Here is a 21,428-nt window from a genome sequence, read left to right on the forward strand (position 1 = left end):
GTGCTTGCTTAGCATGCACAAGGCACTGGGTTTGATCCCCAGCACCACATTAAAAAAAAAAAAAAAAAAAAAAAAAAAAAACTAAATAAAAACAGTGCCTAATCATTTCACACTTTTATTCAAAATCCCCCAAGGGTTAACCATCTCACTCAAAGTAAAAGCAGTTCTCAATTAATCTATAGGACCTTAAATGCACTGACTACAGTTTGCTCTCTGACCCCAAATCTTATGACTTTTTTCCCACATAAGCAATTCCATTCACACTGGTTCTCCCTCATGCCCTAATATCACCTCAGGGTGACTGCCTTTACTGTTGCTTCTACCTTGAATGGTCTTTCTCCACATAACCTCATGTCTTGCATATGCAATTCCTTCAGGTCTTTACTCCAATATCATTCAACAAGCTCTTCTTTGGCCATAACAACTAAAGTTACAAGACCCCAAGTATATAGCCAGGTGCAGTGGCATATGCCTGTAGTCCCAGCTACTCAGGAGGCTGACAGGATTGCTTGAGCCCAGGAGTTCAACTTCAGTCTAGGCAACATGCGAGACCCAGGCACAAAACAAAACAAACTCAAATAAGTTCTATCCCATATCCTTGCTCTTATTTTTCTCTTCAGCATTTGTCACTATGTAATACTTTTACAAATTTATTTTGTTAGTTATCTACCCCTTATACACACCAAAGAGGACAGGGGCTTTTGATTTTATTTTGTTCACTGCTTATAATCAGGGTATAGAACAGTGTTTGGCACATAATAATTTTAAAAATAAATGAATGAAGTTATTTGCTTAAATATTCACAGAATTTTAAGTGGCTAGAATTCAAGATTGACTACAACAAGCAGGGAAGCTAAGGCCCTCAGCACTCAGTGAGAACCTGTCTCTAAATAAAATAAATATAAAAAGCCTGGAGATATGGCTCAGTGGTTACAAGCCCTTGGGTTCAATTCCACTGAGCTATAGCCTCAATTCTTTTCATTTTTATTTTCAGACAGGGTCTCAATAAATTGCTTGGGTCTTGCTAATTTGCTGAGGCTGGTCTCCAACTTTTGATCCTCCTGCCTCAGCCTCCTAAATTGCTGGATTATAAGTGCCCACTCCTTTTTGCTTCTTCTTTGATATCACCCTGTCTCCTCAAAATGGTCTGCTGCTTTCCCAAATTAAGACCAGGATGGTCTTTTTAGGTACTAAGGATCAAACCCAGGGACACTTAACCCCTAAGCCACATCCCCAGTTCTTCTTTAAAATTGTTTTTTGAGACAGGGTCTCCCCAAATTGCTTAGGGCCTTATTAAACTGCTGAGGTTGGCCTTGAACTTGCAATTCTCCTGCCTCGGCCTCCTGAGTCACTGGGCATGTGCCACCACACCCAGCATGGTCTTCTCCACAATTCTCAGATGAGAATGAGAGATCAATGATTCCCATCCAAAATCTGTTTCTAAACTATGTGAGCTAAGTGAGGAATAAGCTTATAACTTGTCAAACTAACATTTTATGTTTATCCATCAAACTATATTGCATCCCTTATTCTTACCCTAAACCTCCCCACAAGAAGTCTGTCAGATACCAAACAGACTTTTTGCTCCTCTTTAACAGATGAATCTAAAGTAGGTTTATTTTCTCCTGAGATGGAGGAGATGATAAGAAATGTTCACATTTTACACAGAGACCAGAGTAACTTCAAAGATGCAGACAAAGTCATGGACTTCTTGAAGTCTCCATCAATCCTTCAGTTCTGTAAATAACTAAGCATAAGAAGGTAAAAAGCATAGAACGAGACCCACCATCATCTGTCAAGAATCCCTGACATAACCAGGCATGGAGGAATGCAAGTTGGAGCCTAGCCTGAGCAATTTAGCAAGACCCTGTCTCAAAATTAAAAAAAAAAAAAATTTGTTTTAAAGGGGGCTGGGAGCTTTGCACAGTGGCAGTATCGTAGCCAATGAGGTTTATCCGAGGCGCGATTATTGCTAAAGGGGGCTGGGGTAAAGTAACACTGGATTCAATACCCAGTACCACAATAAAAAAGAAAAGAAAAGAAAGAATTGCTCCTATAAAGTCTAAGAAGAGAAATAAAACTCTTATAAAATCTAGAGGAGGAATTTTTTTTTATATGAATGAATCTTTTTTTAGTCTCTAGGGCAATATAGTAGGAGAAGATACATGCCATGATTTGCTATAACAAGGAACCAACAATGAGTTCAGTGAAATCTCCCAGATCTACGACGTTGATAACTCCTCTATTGCCAAACCAAACAATGAGATAACTGTAACTTCAAAAGAAATCTACCACATCTGAATGGGAGAGAAAGAAGGAAAAAACAAACAAAAAAGATACTCATTTCTGACTTGGCTTTAAAGCTACCAAAATAAGTAAGTCAGTTTTACATAAAGACAAATCATGTCCAGTCTCTACAAGACCACAGTTAGATGTGGCATAAGCCCAAATGACTATAGCAGTAGCTCAATTCACAGACAGCTGGTAGGTGTTTCCTACCAAATTTTTTCCCAAATTACATTAAGAATATAGTTACAAAAGAAAAAAAAAAAAAAAGAATACAGTTACAGTGTTCACATTTAACAGTCAATTTTGAGAAAGGGGGAAAACATACTATTCTGGAAACATTTTATTTCATAGCTCTACATACAATTATATTAATGCCATGCCACTGAAAAAATGAATTTTGCAAGGTTAAATGATGATATGTTTTACATTCTCTCTGCTCATTGGCTCCTAGGTCAGCCAATCTGATCCAGGACTCCATAGCAACAGGCTCTATTACTAAGAACTACAAGATGAAAGTCTCCTTGCTTTTTTTTTTTTTTTCTTTTCTTTTTTAATAAAGCATTTCCCATAGACACTGCTGAAAATGCCATCAGAGAATAGTCTCCAAAGACAAATAAGAATTACTGCCATTCTGGCATACTAAAAATGAATAGTTTTCTTTTGAGGGGAGTGGGGGCAGTGAATAGCAATGACAATGAATCTAGGCAAAAAAACAAGGGATTCCAAAAACCCTGGAGCTTTTTCCTTATTTAACTTCAGTAGAAAAATTCAGGAATCTTTAGCCAGAAAAACCAACATCAGCATAAACTGAAGAATTTAAGCAGAGTGGTTATTACCCGGCACAGATCACAACATAGAAGCTTCCATTACACAAGATACAGAGAGAAAGAGAAGTAAAGGTTTTAACTTTGGACTGTTGATCTTTATTTTCACTTAACTTTTTTTGAAATGTTAAAATGAGCATAGAAACTGACGTAGCTCAAGCCCTTATTCTCCATATGCTCAATCACAGTCAGCTCCTACAGTCCTTTTTTGGGGGTGGTGGGTACCAAGGATTGAATTCAGGGGCACTCAACCACTGAGCCCCAGCCCTAGCCCTACTGTGTATGTTATTTAGAGACAAGGTCTTACTGAGTTGCTTAGTGCTTCACCATTGCTGAGGCTGGTTTTGAACCCATGATCCTCCTGTCTCAGTCTCCCAAGCCACTGGGATTATAGAGCCATTGGGATTACAGGTGTGCACCACCACACCAAGCTCCTACGGTCCTCAAATTCTATTGTGTCTGTCATTTTTCTACACTCCTCTCTCTTACCATCCTCCACTACATTTAAAGAGGAAAAAACAATAACAACAACAAAAAAACTGCTGTGCCCTAATGGTGGAATAATGTACTTGCTCTTCACCTTCCATATGACCCTACTTCTTTTCCCTGAGCTGTAAACTTCCTTGAATGAGATAATTGCAAACTAGATGAGGAAACTAAACAAAAAATAAACTACTACTACTACTATCAAAAAATACCAAAAAGCCATCATTTACCTCAGCGGTGCTCTTTGACATTCTAAAATCTACCTGGTATATTATAAGGTATTCCCCTTTCCTGGCATGCTGTTTCCCAATAATTGATGTAATATCTCATGCTGCAACAAGCAACTTTGTTCCCCACCTTCTGGTATACGGTGGTAAATGAATGCTGAGAACGCTACAGAATCTGAGAAGTCAGGGTCAAAATTAGTTGGAAATTATGCATTCTCATCTGGCTCACATGCTGTGTGTGTTTGTGACAAATATACATAACAAAATTTGCAATTTTAATGATTTGTAAGTGCACAGTTTAGTGATATTAAGTCCGCTCTCACTGTTATGTATTACAAAAGACAAAATGGTCTTGGCACACACACAAAAAAATTAATAGGCCATAGTCATTCTTTTGATGATTATTTAATGAACTTTCACTTATTGTATAAGTCTCTTATACAGATACTTCTCAAGTTACAATGGGGTAACATCCCAATAAACCCACTGTAAGTTGAAAATATCCTACGTAGAAAATGTATATAATACACCTGACCTAACACTCATCACAACTTAGCATCATGGTACACTGTAGGGTATTGGTTGTTTACCCCTCATGAACACATGGTTGACTGGGAGCTGGGGTTCACTTTTTTTTTTTTTTTTGCCACAGGAATTGAAACCAAAGGTGCTTAAACAATAAGCCACATGCAAAATCTGTTTTTTAAATTTGTAATTAATTCATTAATTTTTTTTTGGGGGGGGGTACTGAGGCACTCAACCATTGAGCCACATTCCCAGCCCTTTTTATTTATTTTTCTTATTTTGAGACAGGGTCTTGCTAAATTATCTAGGGTCTCACAAAGTTCCCAAGGCTGGCTTTGAACTTGCAATCCTCCTACCTGCTTTTTGAAAGAATATCATACTGCATATTGCTAGCCTGGGAAAAGATCAAAATTCAAAACACCATTTCTACTGAATGCACATCATTTTCACACCATTATAAAGTCAAAACAGCATTAGTCAAATCATCCTAAATTGGGGACCACAATTTGCATTAAGAACTATTATAATGGATTGAGGGCTGGACTGGGATGTTGCTCAATGGCACAGTGCCTTTCCTAGATCCCAGTATAGCCAAAAAAACAAACAAAAAAACCCCTCCAAACTACAGTGGATATAAAAAATGGTCAAATGTTAAGAATCTCTGATATTACTGCCACAATGTTTTTTTCATACAGAATTTAGTATTTTACATGCCTGCCTCAGCACTCAAACAAACTCAAAGTAGATGGATGTCTAGATCTCTTTGTTAGCACTGAGTTCCAAGGAACCCACAAGGACAGACTAACATAAGCAACAACAGGCAGAAAATTTCAGAAATTCCTGAAACTGAGAAAATCTTTTCTGTTTCAAATATTCTAGAAATGCTTAAGGAGGCAACTCAGAAAAGGGGATAGATGTAACTTTTAGTGGGAGTCATAAAGTGTATTAAATCTGTTTTTTTTGTTTTTAAGTTACAGTTAGCGCTGGCACAGTGTCACACATCCTTAATCACAGAAACTTGGGAGGCTGAGACAGGAGCATCACAAGTTTGCGACTAACCTAGGCAATTTAGTAATACCATGTCTCAAAATAAAAAAATAAAAAAGACTGGGGATGTAGCTCAGTGGGAAAGTGCCTCCAATTCAATGTGAGTAGAGGGGGGTACTGCAAAGAAAGTCACTGTTAGCCCTCTCTATACATCAAAATTCCTCTATACCCTCATATGATCAAAAACAAAAAACAAAACAGAATTTCACTGTAGCCCTATAGTTTTTTGTTTGTTTGTTTAAGATTCTGGGCTAGTAGGTAAAGAAGAAATGCATATTTACTGACTTCCAAAGGACAAGAAGCTACATGACTATTCAGACATTTTATCAGTGATGTTATCCCCCAATATGAAAACCCTAGGCTCTGACCACAAGGAGGCTATCTTCCTCAAAAAATAATAGTAGTAGTAGTTATCATTTATATGAGCATTTACTATGTTCCAGACACTGCTCAGGAATTTATATGTGATGACATTCAACACATTCTAAAAATTTACTTGCAGTTATTAAGAGTAGGGATTTAAAATTTTTAAATGCTTTTATGATTAGAAAAGTAAAAGTTCCTTTATACTTAAAGAAAACACATACAACTACAGAAAAGGAAGTAAAACACTCATAATCTATAACTCAGCAATTACTGCCATTAATGTTTAGAGGTATACCTTTACTTTTTATTTCCATATTTGTATGAAATTGGTATCCATACACAACCATTTTCCATTTGCAATTACTTTTAACATAAAGTCATATTCTATGACATACATGTATCATAAATTAGCTAGCCATTTCCCTATTATTGGGAATTTAGGCAGTCTTAATTTTTATCTTTTAAATTTTATTTATTTATTATTTACTTACTTACTTATTTGGTACTGGGGACTGAACCCAGGGATGCTTTAACCACTGAGCCACATCACTAGCCCTTTTATTATATTTCATTTTGAGACAAGGTCTCACTAACTTGCTTAGGGCCTTGCCAAGTTGCTGAGCCTGGCTCTAAAACTGCAATCCTCCTTCCTCAGCCTCCCAAGTCGCTGGGATTACAAGTGTATACCACTGGGCCTGGCAGTTGTTAATTTTTTAATAATAAAATAATACTATGAAGAACATCTTTGTACCTAAATCTTTGTTCACAATTCTCATCAACTCTCCAAGATAAATGTATTCAAGAGTTTTTAAGATAAAAAAATTTTCCCTTAACAGAATCGGTGTTTCTCATATTAATTCTTAGAGAATTACCATGATCCCCCAACATGTCATGTCCACTTCCCAGGTCCCACAGTACTGCTTCTCACTTCTAATTTTTCTTCAGTTCATCTTCCTGCCATTCCCATAGCACGCACACAAAGCTTCAAAGCAAACAAACAAAAAATAGAATGCCACTCTAAGTTTTTAATATGAAATTGAAAGATAAGAGGGAATAGGATATTGGATCTTCTAGTGTTTGTGATCTGATATTTGGCCCATTTAAAACCCTATATTTTTTTGGGTTGGAGATGTAGCTCAGTAATAGAATGTATGCTTAGCGTGCATGAGGCCTAGAGTTCAATGCCAACCACCAAAATCTCACTCTAGTAATCTTCAGGAATCTTCATACACAGTACTTCATATAAATCTTATAGTCTCACAAATATATGAAAAAAGAAGACCATCACAACATCAATTCAACAGAGCAAAGCAGAAATAACAAAGATTCAGAGGTGGACATCAAAGACAGTGATCTAAGATTTCAAAGTAGATCAGAAGCAACAGTAAAAAGTAAAAAACAAACAAAACAAAACAAAACTCCAAGCCAACAATCTGTAGAAATCAAAAGATCAATGATGATCAAGAAAGAAAAAAAAAAAAGGTTAGAGCTGCTATCCTTTTTAAGTGAATATATTCACAATTTGGCCTTTGGGCATCAAATCAGAAAAGATAATTCCTAAAAGAATCAACTGTATCAATGTAAAACTGAAATGTTTACATCATACTTAATATTCATTTTAAACAGTCTCTTAAATGGTTCAAAATTCTCTTCTGGTTTCCTAAAAAATTACATGTGATCTGAAGTCACCAAATGGTATATCCCTATTTAATTTCTAAATACTAATAATCATGGCTAATACTAACTAAGTCTTCAAAATGGAAACTGTCTTAAAGGCTTTATATATAATAACTCTTAATCCTCAAAACAACCCTCCTAGGTGGGTGTTATCATCATCCTCATTTTACCTATGAGGAAATGCAGAGGTTAAGTAATTTGTGTAATTGAATCAGCAACGGATAAAGCTCTGATATGCACTCTAGAGTCCAAGCATTCAATCAGTATGCTTTTTCTCAAGAGAAGCTCTTAACAGGCTATATAAAACTGTTGGGGGGTGGGGGGAGAGGAAGCAGCAGCTAGGAAGACAACAGCAAGGATTAAGTAAGTATAGTAACTTTGGGGCACAGAAATAATTCGTATCAATTTTGCCATAATGTTCTTCCTACATATATCATATTTCAAATTATCCTAGAATGATGCTAAAGCACCTTTTGCAAAGACTGCCCTTGATCATTCCTTCCTCCCCCTAAAAGAAAGAAAAAATAAATAAATGAAGGATAAAAGGAAACTGAAATCTTCTCTAGCAACTTTCAACAGCTTTTTTTCCTCAACTTTTTCTAAAACCTTGATGGTTAGAAAACATTTAAAAAGATGGCACTTTTGGTCAAAACAAATGATCTTCTGGTAAGCCTTCCCTTGGTAATGACTGAAACATTTAAGAAAGATTGTAGTCTATCCCAACCACCCCCAAACAGAAGGAAAACCAAGTTAACAGAACTGTCATCTTTTAATTTCACATCAGTTCTTTCCCCCTCAAAGGCTATTCCTGTTCTAGTTGCAGACGGGAACTGCTCCCAGTGACGTCAGAGCAGTCTCCCAGCAACGATTAATGAGGACTGTCCACCACAGGGGTTTCCTGAAAAGCCAACAAAAAATTATTCACATATATGCTGCAATATCAAGACGCAAAGATGTGAAGGAATTTCTCTTAACCTTGTAACTCCAGTCTCTGGCAATCTTCTAAATAGGTTATTCTTCTGGAATGCTCTCCATTTACCCCGAGGTTATTTTCCTTTCCTCCAGCCTTCCCCTCTACACTGCTTCTCTCCAAATAAAATTAGATTTTGTTAGTTTGAAACATTTATGGTTGAAATAATATTAATATAATTGAGCTACAATAGCAAATAGGACGGCATAATCTAAGCTGAAAAGCAAACATTATTACTCTTTTTACTTCATACAAAGAATTTAGAATAAATGGAAGTACAACAGAAAAGAAAATCAAGATAGAAAATAAGCCAGCAAGTTTTTAAAGGTACATCTCCACATGTACTATCCAAATGCACAACTCTTAAATTTACCTAGGCTCTAGCCTACTGAGTTTTTCAAACTGCAGGCATACCTCCAAAGATCAGCAGTACTAAGATGGAGCTGCATAAAAGGAAGTGGATGCCTAAACATTTAATCAAAAAAGATGGGCTGGGCTATTATGCTCACACCTAGGAGTACACCTAACATTTTGCTCCTAAAGGTTTACTTGGGCTACATGCACTCATAATCTTTTACTCTAAAACCACAATAGCAAAGAATTTTATATAACTACCTATTTTTGAGATCTGAAAAACAACATACAAGCTGTCTGATCAAGATAAGTGCAAATAAAGTAGAAAAACTCCAAATTTGAAAACTCAACCGAGAATTATTAATGGATCCTAGGTTCCAGAAATCTGCATATGAGTTCCCTTTCCTTCCATATTTAGAAAAAGCAGTTAGGCAAAATCCATTAGCATCAGGACTTACAGGGTTAATTCAGGCACCCTGCTTCAGCAATTATGACTTTCTCTGTCTGAGCCTATGCTAAAGGAAACAAAACAACACCCCTATCATTAAAACATCCCACTTTGCCTTCTGCTCTATTTAATGGTACCTAGTTTTATCATCATCAGGTCATAGAGGAGAACGCACCGCTTCAGATGAATTTTTCTTCTTCCTTCTCTCCTTTCCCTCCCTCTCAGAAGAAAAAGACTGCAAACAAAATCACTACGTCACTGGAGGTAGAGGGAATCCCATCTCTGCACTCTTTATAAACCAGAGCCGGCAAACAAAAACAAGTCAATTGTAAGAAACAAGCAAACAAACAAGTAATCCAAAATAAGAAGTGATAAAACCAGAATAAATTCATACAATAGCCTCAATACATAAAAAGGCATTTTTAGTAAAAAGGTTTAACAAATTCCTCTCCTAGGATGTTTATAATCACAAAAGCTTCCTAGACAAAGCAAAGGCAACATATTTCTTATTACATTTAAAGACTAGGGGACAGTTACATAAAGACATAGGACAGAGAAGCACATTCACCAGCAGGGTGTGGATAGCTGGGCAATGACACAATGAAGGATATTTATAGGGGATTCCCTGCTTCCTGCAATGTGCGTCAACAGCATCACCAAAGAGAAGAGAAATCACCACTGTTCTCATAAGCTAAATCTGAATGAAGTACTGCTTGAAATAGCCAGGGAAGAGGTAGAATCTGAATAAAGAAAAAGTTCTAGCAAACCTGGTTTTCAAAATATTTTAAAGATTAAAAAAGAACAAAATGCCCACAAAACCCTCACAAAATTTAACATTTGAAAATTCTCTAATGTCCCTACTGTTTATTATAGAGATAAATAGACCAAGACAGAAAAGATACCACTCTTTGTAGCTTCTTCCTTCCCAGCCTGTGAAGTTCAAGGACTTTTACATAAAGCAAGAAAACCATCCAAAACTCACCCCAAATGGAGGATCAGCACTTACACCATCAGAAAGCTCACATTATTAATGGAGACCTCATCTTAAGAATCTGTTCTGCCGGAATTTTGCCGGAAGAAATTCCTTCTTGGAAACCTGTGCCTCTTCTCCCCGCCCACAGTCCCCTCCCGCCCCCTTCACCCTTGAATGAAATGCTAGTGATCCTTGATGCAGCGTCTCCAACAAGCTAATTGCTCTGACAAGCAGCTCTGAAGCAGACCATGGCCCAGCTGTTCTTAGAGGTGTCACCCAGAGCTCTGCCAACAGTCACTCTCTCACATTCTCTCTCTCTCTCTCTCTCTCTCTCTCTCTCTCTCTCTCTCTCTCACACACACACACACACACACACACAGAGCCTGCAAAAGCACCCTTTCCCACCTCCTCTTCTTGCTCTCATTCAAGTAGTTCAGTGGCATGCCTGCCTCCACACTGCTCTGATGATAGCTTTTAAAGACACAGCAACAGCTCCTCTCTGCTGCGTATGTTCATGCCAAAATAAAGTCTTTTTGGTGAAGAATAATGATCTGCAGTACGTACCAGACTAAAAGTTCACCTTTAAATTTACCTTTCCATTTGTTCACCTGCAAAATAATCAAGGTCAGACGCCTTGTAGCTTTTTAAGGATAGTAGCTTAAAAACTACTGGGTTCAACTTTAGAAATGTAAAACAAAGACGAACCCTAATTACAGAGAATTCTCTTTCCAGTGAGCTATATTTAGCAAAATCATTTTTCATTTTGGGACAGAAGGCAGGCAGCATGTAATACTAGTAGCTATCTGTTTCCTCTGCCCTATTTGCCCCTACAGAATGTGGAGAAAACTTTGGTTATAAATTGAAGGAATAAAAAAATAATGAAGGCACCTTATTGACAATATTGAGTTAAAAAAATGAAAATAGAAAATATAAATATGGGAACTGAGGCTGTAGCTCAGTGATAAAGCTCTTGCCTGGCACGTGTGAGGCACTGGGTTTAAGCCTCAGCACCATATAAAAACAAATAAATAAAATAAAGGTATTGTGTCCTTCTACAACTAAGAAAAATTATGAAAAAAAAAAAAAAGAAAAGAAAATGTAAGTATGGGAATGAGGATAGATTAAAATAAAGGAAGTGATTCCAAGGACAGAAGAGTAATAATTCTAGAAAGTATGCTAGCTAGAGCTGTTAGTAACAAATTTAAAACCTTCAAGTTTGTTCTTTTTGTTTGTTTGTTTTTGAGCCAAGGATTGAACCCAGGGTTCGGGGCATGCTAAACATGTATGCTACTACTGATCTATAACTCCAACCTCAGGTCCTAATTCTTTTTGTGGTACTGGGATAAAACCCAGGGCCCTATGCATGCTAGGCAAGTGCTCTACCACTGAGGGCCTTCCTCAGATCCTAATTTCAAGAATCCAAAGAAATAAGTAACAATCTCTATTACTACAGGAGATAATTGTTGTGTTTACATTCCCGATAACCTGGACAATGTCAAAGTTCCCAAATAAAGGCCTTGTCCTCTCCAGCCTTTGCTAGGCCTTGTTATGGGAACAACTTCTCAGCTCTTCCACCCCCTGATGAGGAATTATTGACTTCTGTCATCTTTATAATATGCATTGGCATGTTCCAGATTCTGCAATATTTATATTGTATCAATCTCATTTCAGTACTCATATCTTTTTGTTCTTCTCTCACAGAAGCACCCATCCACAGATGCCTTTACAACCTGCTCTTCCCCAACCGGACTTCTACCTTGGACCCCTCAATTGACCCGATTTCTTAAAAGGAACTTCAAACTGCTTGCCCCACATTGCCCCTTTCCAGCTCGAAGAAGCCAGAGTGGTCATCGACCCCCTTGCCCTACAGCAAAGGAGTTCCTAAAATTAGAGGGGTGAATGAAGCCAGAATTGGAGACAGGCGGTTAGTGTAGAGATGGGGGATCAGTCAAATCGAGGAAATGAAGTCCATGAAAACCATCTGCCTCTGGAAGTCTGCAAGTTGAAGACTGCCCCTGGGAGAATGGACTTTTTACATCTCACCTGCAAAACCAGACCCAGTCACTTAGGCAGGAAGGAGAGAGAAGGCTTCAGAAAGAACTGGGGAACAAAAGATTTTCTTATAAAAACAGAAACGGGGGAATGTAATGTACAAAGCTGCTCCCCCCGACCTTTCCGGTGCAGCCATTTTCCCCGCCTCCCAACCACTTGTCAATCTGTGAACATCCTAGCTAGCTATTGGTTCATCGGTCAGCTTGCAAATATCCTTCTCCCATATCGGTCCCCTGTTAGCCCAGCGAAATTCAATTGCTTTACTGTAGCTACCCTGTCATCTTTCCTCATCTTTCTTTCCTACTCACTTTCTCACTTTCTTGCGCATGCCCTTTCTCGTTCCGTTTCTTTTCCTCTCATTTTCTCTCTTACCCTGCAGAGAGACACTCTGTTTGCTTAATAAACTCCCTTATGTGATTTCCCGTGTCCGGCATGGTTTCCCTGGGATCCCTTACAATAATGAACCTTTCCAGTTGTCTGCAATGGTACACACAAAAAAGTCTGCAATGGCACAAAATAACATGGCTAGCGCACAGGTAACCTGAGGAGAGCAAAAAAATGTCACAAAGACACAATTAGTCATTCAACCAAATAAGCATATTTGTTGTGTGCTTGTGTTTTGATTAGGGGCCAGGCACTATGATAAGTTCTAAGAATATTAGATAGATTCATTAAAGATCATAGTAAATGAGATAAGAAGTCACTGAGAGTTAGAATATAATGTGGAGGGTCAAATAGACCACTGAAACAAACGGGCTTTTACATTTAATGAGATGAGAGGCCATTGGTGTTTTTTAAGCAGAAGAATGACATGTTTTTGACCTACATTTCTTTGTTGCCTCCAAATTTTTGTTTGGGAAGTTTATAACATACAGAGAATTTGTAAAAAAAAAAAAAAAAAAAAAAAATAGTACAACATTCATCTACAAAATTCACATACAAATTTATACATAGGTGCATGTATAATATTTTTCAAAACAATTTAAAAAGTTTTCATGACTCTTCATCTCTAGAAAATTTCAATATGTATTTCCTAAAATATAACCATAAGGACATTCTAAACTGTAAGAATAACTACTTACTAATCTAGATGAGTTACTTGGTGGTGCACATCCACGGCAAATCTAAACCAGCATTGTAAAAAGCTTAAAAACTGAGATGACTTTGGAATCACCAACCAAAGAAAGCTGAACAGAACTTTCAAGTTGAACCCATCTGGATAAAAGATCTGCTAAAATAAGAGTCAACGTTCACTGTAGAATTTAAACAAAACCCAGACCCTCATAATAAAATTATCAAAATTTCCAGGACACAATCTAAAATTACTTGTTGTATTTAGAATCAAGACAATCTCAATTTGTATAAGAAAAGAGATTAATGGTCAAAATATGAAGATGACACAGATACTGGATTTAATTGCTTGATAACCTCGACTGAAAAATACAACTGAAGTATAAACATATGGGTTCAATAGCAGGGCAGAAATCACAGTGGAAAGACTCAGTGAATCTGAAGACAAATCAAGGGAAATTACCAAATATAATACTGAATCTGAACAACAGAAAAAACAACAGGGAGTGGGGGAAAGGGGTGTGTAGGTACAGGTTATTAAGGCTCTGTGGGATAACACCCAAAAGTCTAAAATTCACTCTACTGGAGTCCCAGAAAGAGGAAAGTAAGACAGTGGTGAGGAGTTGGGCACACTGGAACATACCTGTAGTACCAGTTAGTCTGGAGGTTGAGGCAGAAGGACTGCTAGAAGGGAAGGGAAGTGAAAGGGAGGGGAGGGGAGGAGAGGTGGGGGAGGAGGAAGGGAGGGAGGGGAGGAGAGAGGGAGAGGGACAGAGAGAGAGAGAGAGAAAGAGAGAGAGAGAGAGAGAAAAGATGGAAAGTCAAAGTGTGCTAAAATGTTTGAGGAAATAATGGCAGAAAACTCCACGAATTTGACAAAATGCGTAAACTAAAAGACTACAAGAGTCAAATCCCCAAACAGGCTAAATACAACAAAACCCATTCCTGAATTCAAATAAAAACTATTAAAAAAAAAAAAAAAAAAAAACTAAAAAATTCTTGGCAGCAACTAGCAAAAAACAATACATTAGTTATTAAGGGAACAATGACTTAAATAGCTTCATTTTTTAAATCAGAAACCATAAGGACCAGAAGAAATTAGAACATTTTTAAAGTTGTCCAAATACAGAAGTCTTCATCAGAGAGAAAATCCTTCTGTAAAGATGCAATAATGATATTCTCAGATAGAGGAAAACTAAGATAATTCTTTATAAGAGACCTACCTGCTCTAGAAGAATGGCCAAAAGAAAGGAAATAGGACTGGGAGTGTAGCTTAGTAGCAGAGCACCTGTCTAGCATGAGGCCCTGGGTTTGATTCCAACACTGTGGCAGCAATGTGTGTCTATGCAAAAGTGGTTAATACAATAAAACTTGAAGCACCAGGAATAAAGGTAGAAAACTACATGGCAAATACTTGGTTTCTATATTTGGTATATTGGTACTGTTTGTGTCTCCCCAAAATTCATGTTGAAGCCCTAACCACCAGGTGTGGCTATATTTGGAGATTGGGCCTCTAAGGAAGCAATTTAGGCTAAATTAGGTCATAAGGTGTAGGACCCTGAATAATTAGTGACCTCACAAGAAGACACCAGAAAATAAGTTTTCTTTCTCTCCTTTACCTCATGCACAAAGAAGAGATCATGTGAGCATACAGCTTCCTACAAGTCTATAGAGATGCTTTAAAATGAAGCCTATCTTGCTAGGACCTTGATTTTGAACTTTCTAGCCTCCAAAACCATGAGAAATGTTACTACTGTTTAAGCTACCTCATCTGTGGTATTTTATCATGGCAGCCAAAGCTAAGACATATCTCCACATAGGTCTCCATACTAATCTAACTTTTCACCTTAAGAAATTAAGAGAGAGAGAGAGAGGGAGAAGCATGGTGGTACACACCTGTAATTCCAACAACCTGGGCCACTGAGGCAGGAGGATCACAAGTTCAAGGCCAGCCTCATTAACTTAGCAAGGTCCTCAGTAACTTCTCGTGACCCTGTTGCAAAAAAGGGGGGGCAGGGTACTGAGGTATGTAGCTTAGTGATAAAGCACCCTTGGTTCCAATTCCTAGTACCAAAACAAAACAAAACAAAAAAACCTTATTTAAAAAAAAGAATAAAACAAATTCAAAGCAATCAGAATGAAGACTACTAATAAAAAGCAGAAATCAATAAAACTAAAGACAAGAGAAAAAAAGTCAATGAAACCAAAAGTTGTTTCTTTGAAAAAAATCCAGAAAGTTGATAAATCTCTAGCAAGACTGGCAAAGGAGAGTGAAAAGATAATACTAAATATTTCATATTTAATAACAAGTATGAAAAATACATCACTACAGATCTTGTGGACATTTCAATCACTTATTTAAAACAGACCAATTCCTTGAAAATCACAAACTATCAAAAGTTACCCAATGCGGGGAAGGGGAAGAACAGAAGTTCAATGAATTATACAAAGGGGAATGAAGGGAAGGGAGTGGGGATAGGAATAGGAAAGACAGTGGAATTAATTAGACATAACTTTCCTACGTTCATTCATAAAACACCACCAGTAAAACTCTACATCATGTACAACCTCAAGAATGGGATCCTAATTAGAATAAGTTATACTCCATGTATGTATAATATGTCAAAATACTCTGTCATATATATCTAAAAAGAACAAATAAAAATGAAATAAAAATTGGTTCACTATTAAAAATCTAATCAGCAAATCTTAAAAAAAAAAAAAAAAAGCTACCCAAGGTGCAATACATAACTTGAATAACCCTATCACTACTAAAGAAATCTATAAGCCCAGATGCTTATTACTCTGGTGAATTTTAGCATATACTTTAAGATGAAATAATATCAATTTTATGTAATCTCTTCAGAAAACAGAAGAGAAGGGAACACTTTCTAAGTCACTGTATAAGGCCAAAATTATCTTTTTACTAAAACTAAACAAACATATTTTAAGAAAACTACAAACCAAGCTAAATGTCTCAATAATACACTGGGAAATTAAGTCCAGTGATAAATAAAAAAAAAAAGAAAGAAAGAAAAGAAAATGCATTACAACCATGAGAGGTTTATCCTGAGAATACAAGGTTGGCTCATTTTTTGAAAAGTAATCAATGTAACCCACCAGCATCAGTCTGAAGAAGAAAACACACGCTGGGTATGGTGGTGCACTCTCAAATCCCAGTTATTTGGGAGCTGAATCAGGATGATCCCAAGTTTAAGACCAGTCTAGGAAACTTATCAAGACCCTGTCTCAAAAAATAAAAAAGACTGGAGATGTAGCTCAGAGGTAAGCACCCTTGGGTTCACTCCCCAATACCATACAAATACTTTATATATTTTAAAAGGGAAAAGTAAAAAACAAGTGATCACTTCAACTGACAGAGAAAAAAACATTTGACAAAATCCAACATCAATCCATAATAAAAATGCAAAGTTGGAATAGAAGAAAATTTTCTTAGTCTAATATAGACCAAGAATAACAAACCTGCAATTATGAATGCTTTTTTAAATTACAATAAGATCAGAAAAAAGGCAAGGTTGTTCACTGTCACTATTCAACTGAAGATGAAGCCAATGCAATAAGGTGAGAAAAAGAAATAGAAGGCATACATATTGGCAAGAAGGAAAAACATGTTCCTAGTCATAGACAACATGATTGTGTACACAGAAAATACCAAGGAATCAAAACAAAACATATAAAACTCCTCAAAATTAAAAATGTGAGATGGGTGTGGTGACTCACACTTGTAATCCCAGTCACTTGAGGCTGAGGCAGGAGGAGCACAAGTTCAAGGTCAGTCTGGGCAACTTATGAAGACCCTGTCTCAAAATAAAAAATTAAAAGAGGATGGGAGGATGTTGCTATAGCTCAGTGGTAGAGCATTTGCCTAGCATGTGTGAGGCACTAGGTTTGATTCTCAGCACCACATAAAAATAAATAAATAAAGGTATTGTGTCCATCTACAACTAAAAAAAAAAAAATTTTTTTTTTTTTAAAGTTGGGGATTTAATTCACTAGTAAAGCACCCCTGGTTTCTATTCCCAGTATTGGGGGCCAGGGGCAGGGTAAGAAAATGTGTTTAACTAGATCATAGGACATAGAGTCAACATTGCCAAATCAAATTTCCATACACTAGCAATTATAACTGAAAACTAAAATTTAAAATACCATTTATGATTATGTTCCACAAATTAAATGCTTAGTTGCATATTTAATAAAATATATAAAGTATTTGTATAGTAAAATTGACAAACATTAATAAAAGATATCAAAGACCCAAATAAATGAGGAAATGTATCTTTCTGTTGTTGTTACTGGGGACTGAACTCAGGGCCTTCTACATTCTAAGCACACACTCTACCACTGAGTGACTACACCCCCAGCCTATTTTTATAGACTAGAAACTTGACACAGTAAAGATGTCAATTCTCCCCAAGCTGATTCATAGATTTTTAGTACAATTTCATCCTAAATCCTAGCAAGATTTTTTTTGTAGAAATATACAAACTAATTCTAATATTTTTATGGATAGACAAAGTTAAGCAGCCAAAATAATTCTGAAGAAGAATAAGGTGTAGGAATCACAGTACTCAAGTTAAGTCTTAAAAAATTAGACACAGTGGCACATACCTATAATTCCAGCAATTTGGGAGGTTGAGATAGGGGGATTACAAGTTCAAGGTCAGCCTCAGAAACTTACTGAAGCCCTAAGCAACTCATCGAGACTCTGCCTCAAAATAAAAATAAAATGGGCTAGGGGTTGTGGCTCAGTGGTTGAGGACCCTGGGTTTAATCTCCAATAGAAAAAAAAAAAGACGACAAAATTTAAAAAGCTACAAAAATCAAGAGAGCGTGGAATTGTTGAAGAAAAATACACATAGCAAACTGGAATAGAAAAAGAATCTAGGGGGGGCTGGGGAGATAGCTCAGTCAGTAGAGTGCTTGCCTTGTAAGCACAAGGTCCTGGGTTCGATCCTCAGCACCAAAAAAAAAAAAAGAATCTAGGAATAGACTCAACACAAACACACCCACTAATTTTTACGAAGGTGCAAAGGCAACTTAATAGAAAAAGAAGACTTTCAACAAATGGTATAAAAACTGGCCATCCATATAAAAACAATAGTATCTTTACCTATACCTTATATAAAATTTAACTCAAACAGATCATTGATATAAAATATAAAACTATAAAGTGATGGAGGTTTCTGTTTTATTTTGCACTAGTGGGTAGAGAACCCAAGGACTTTGACAATGCTTGGCAAGAGGTCTACCACTGAGTTACATCCCCAGGCCCTGTAAAATGTTTAGAAGATAACATAGGAGTAAATCTTTGTGACCTGATATGAAGCAAGAGATTTTTAAACAAGATACCAAAGGCATGACTCCTTTAAAAAAAAAAAAAAAAAAAAAAAAAAATTGGGCTGGAGATGTGGCTCAGTGGTAAGACTGCTTGCCTCGCATGTGCAAGACCCTGAGTTTGATCTTCAACATCACAAAAAAAGACAATTTGGACCTTTCCAAAATTTAAAACTTCGGCTCTGCAACAGATACTGTTAAGATAATAAAAGATAAGCCACCAGATGGAAGAAAATATATGCAAATCATCCATCCAATGAATAACTTGTATCCAGAATATATAAAGAACTCTCAAAATTCAACAGTAAGAAAACAACCCATTTTAAAATGGGCAGAAGACTTAAATATAAAATACTGACAATCCTAGTGAAGATAAGGAGTAACTAGTGCTCTCATGTATTGGTACAGCCATTCTAGGGAACATTTTGCTTCTCATTAAGTTAAACATACATTCACCCAACAGTCCCACTCCCAGCTATTTATTTACCCTAGTTAAATGAAAATTACTTTCATACAAACCTGTACCAGAAGGTTCACAGCCACTTTATTTGTACCTGGGGAAAAAAGTCTCTATTCTTCAGTGAATCATAAACAATTCAGTACATTCATACAATGGAATTCTCAGTAATAAAAAGAAAGGACTCAGATGAATCTCCAAGACACTATGCTAAGTGAAAGAAACCAATCTGAGCCCAGTGTGATGGCGCAGGCCTGAAATTCTAGAGGCTCAGGAGGCTGAGGCAGGAGGACCATGAGTTCAGAGGCAGGAGGACCATGAGTTCAAAGTCAGTCTCAGCAAAAGCAAGGCGCTAAGCAAATTGGTGAGATCCTGTCTCTAAATAAAATTCAAAATAGGGCTGGAGATGTGGTTCAGTGGTCCAGTGCCCCTAAGTTCAATCCCCAGTACCAAAAGAAGAAAAAAAAAAACGAAACCAATCTGAAAAACTTTTATATATATTCCAATTACATGACATTTGGAAAAGTCAAAATTACAGAAACAAATACATTAGGGATTTCTAAGGTCTGGAAGTAAGGGTAAGGAATGATTACAAAGGGCAAAAGGGAAACCATTTAAGGTGATAGAAATGCTTTATATTTGGAATGTGGTGAAGGTTACGAGAATGTAATATTTTTCAGATTTTAGAGAACTGGGGGCCAGAGAAGTTACTCAGTGGTAGAGTGCTTGCTTAGCATGTGACAGTCCCAAGGTTATATACCCAGCAGTGAAAAAAAATTTAGAGAATGGTTTTACATAAAACAGATGAGCATTACTCTATGTAAATTATACTCAAAAAATAAAACTAAAAAATAAGAAGAAAAAAATCGTCAAGTAGGGGATAAGAATGGATGGAGTTATAAATTAAACAATGGAGTATTGATGGTTCTTGAAGGGTACTGGTGGGTTAATTATACTATCCTATTTATTTTGTATGTTTGAAATGTTTCACTTTTTTTTTTTTTTTTTTAAGGGTTTGGATCCAGGCATTATGGTGCCCAACTGTGATCCTGGTGATTCAGGAAGCTGAAGTAGGAGGATCTCGAGTTCGAGACCAGCCTCAGAAACTTAGTGAAACCCTGTCTCAAAATAAAAATTTAAAAAGGACTGGGGATGTGGCTCAGTGGTTAAGTGCTCCTGGGTTCAATTTCTGGTACTAAGAAGGAAAATAAATGAATAAATAAATAAGAGGGTACAAAAGAACCGGCAAAGGAAACTGAAAAGAAATGGTCAAAGAGAAAAGGAAGTGTGGTGTTTTGGAAGCCAAATGGAAAAGCATTTCAAGGAGAATACAAATGGTTGTAAGTACAGATAGGTCTATGAGATGAGAACTTACAGTTGACTATATTCAGTCCTGGGGTCGGGGGTACCATATACATAAATTTGACTAACTGTAAAGAAAAATATTTGAAAATAAGCAATAATGGACTAAAATAAATACAAAAAATGTAAGTGTCTATACTGAGATCATAGTTGATGTTTTCTTATATAGTTTTGACACTGGCATTTTCCAAAATGTCTTTTATAACTATGAACTGATTCTATAATTGGGTATTTTAAAAACATTCATTCTTGTACTGAACTACATGAAATAAAGAATGACAATGACAAGGAAAATAGCAAATGAGGATATTTAGGTCTTTCCATGCCTTTTAATCCATGAAGGATTAAATATATGCTTTTAAAAGAAAGAAAATGCCCAAAAATGAACTTACGGCTAACTAACAATCTTAGTTATTCACAAGGTTACACAACTAGGATATGTGGAACCTCATTAACTGGGCACAAAACAAATCATGAAGTTCTAAAATGGGCAATACCATAATTAAAATAAATGTTGTTCTAGATTGTATTAAAAAAAAAAGTTCAACCACAGCATCCACAAATAAATACTTAGGAACTTTCTGGTTCCTACAATTTGTTCAACTAAGAAGTTTAAATTTATCAACCTTCTTTGGATCCATATTCATACAATGGTATCTTAGAAATAATTATGTAAAAGTGAACTAAGTCAGGCACAGTGGCGCACACCTAGTAATCCCAGCTGCTCCAGAGGCTGAGGTAAGAGAATGGCAAGTTCCAGAGCAACCTCTCTGCCACTTAGTGAGACGCTGTCTCAAAAAAAAAAAGGGGGGGGGGGTGGTATGTGGCTCAGTGGTTACACATCCCTGGGTTCAATCCTTGATACCAAGAAAAAAACTGAACACGAACTGACTATTGAATGGCTCAGTATTCTTAATTTTGTGGAATATAACAGCATGATATTTT

The 21,428-nt window shown here is 36.6% G+C and overlaps 1 protein-coding gene and 1 pseudogene across 5 annotated transcripts in view; one reads left to right on the plus strand and one right to left on the minus strand.

Moving 5' to 3' along the window:
- Nucleotides 1–21,428, minus strand: part of R3hdm2 (R3H domain containing 2) — a 171,538-nt gene that overhangs the window by 71,410 nt on the left and 78,700 nt on the right. Inside the window, exon 4 of one of the 5 annotated variants that reach the window (XM_047551796.1) lies at nt 6,637–6,746. The exons of the other annotated variants lie outside the window; for them this stretch is intronic. Within the exon in view, the coding sequence (XP_047407752.1) occupies nt 6,637–6,652 (16 nt within the window). The 5' untranslated portion in view covers nt 6,653–6,746. The remainder of the gene's footprint in view (nt 1–6,636; nt 6,747–21,428) is intronic. 5 annotated transcript variants of the gene reach the window in all.
- Nucleotides 1,916–2,123, plus strand: LOC124984161 (uncharacterized; annotated as a pseudogene).

This window comes from Sciurus carolinensis, chromosome 4, assembly GCF_902686445.1.
Source record: "Sciurus carolinensis chromosome 4, mSciCar1.2, whole genome shotgun sequence".
Classification (NCBI taxonomy): domain Eukaryota; kingdom Metazoa; phylum Chordata; class Mammalia; order Rodentia; family Sciuridae; genus Sciurus; species Sciurus carolinensis.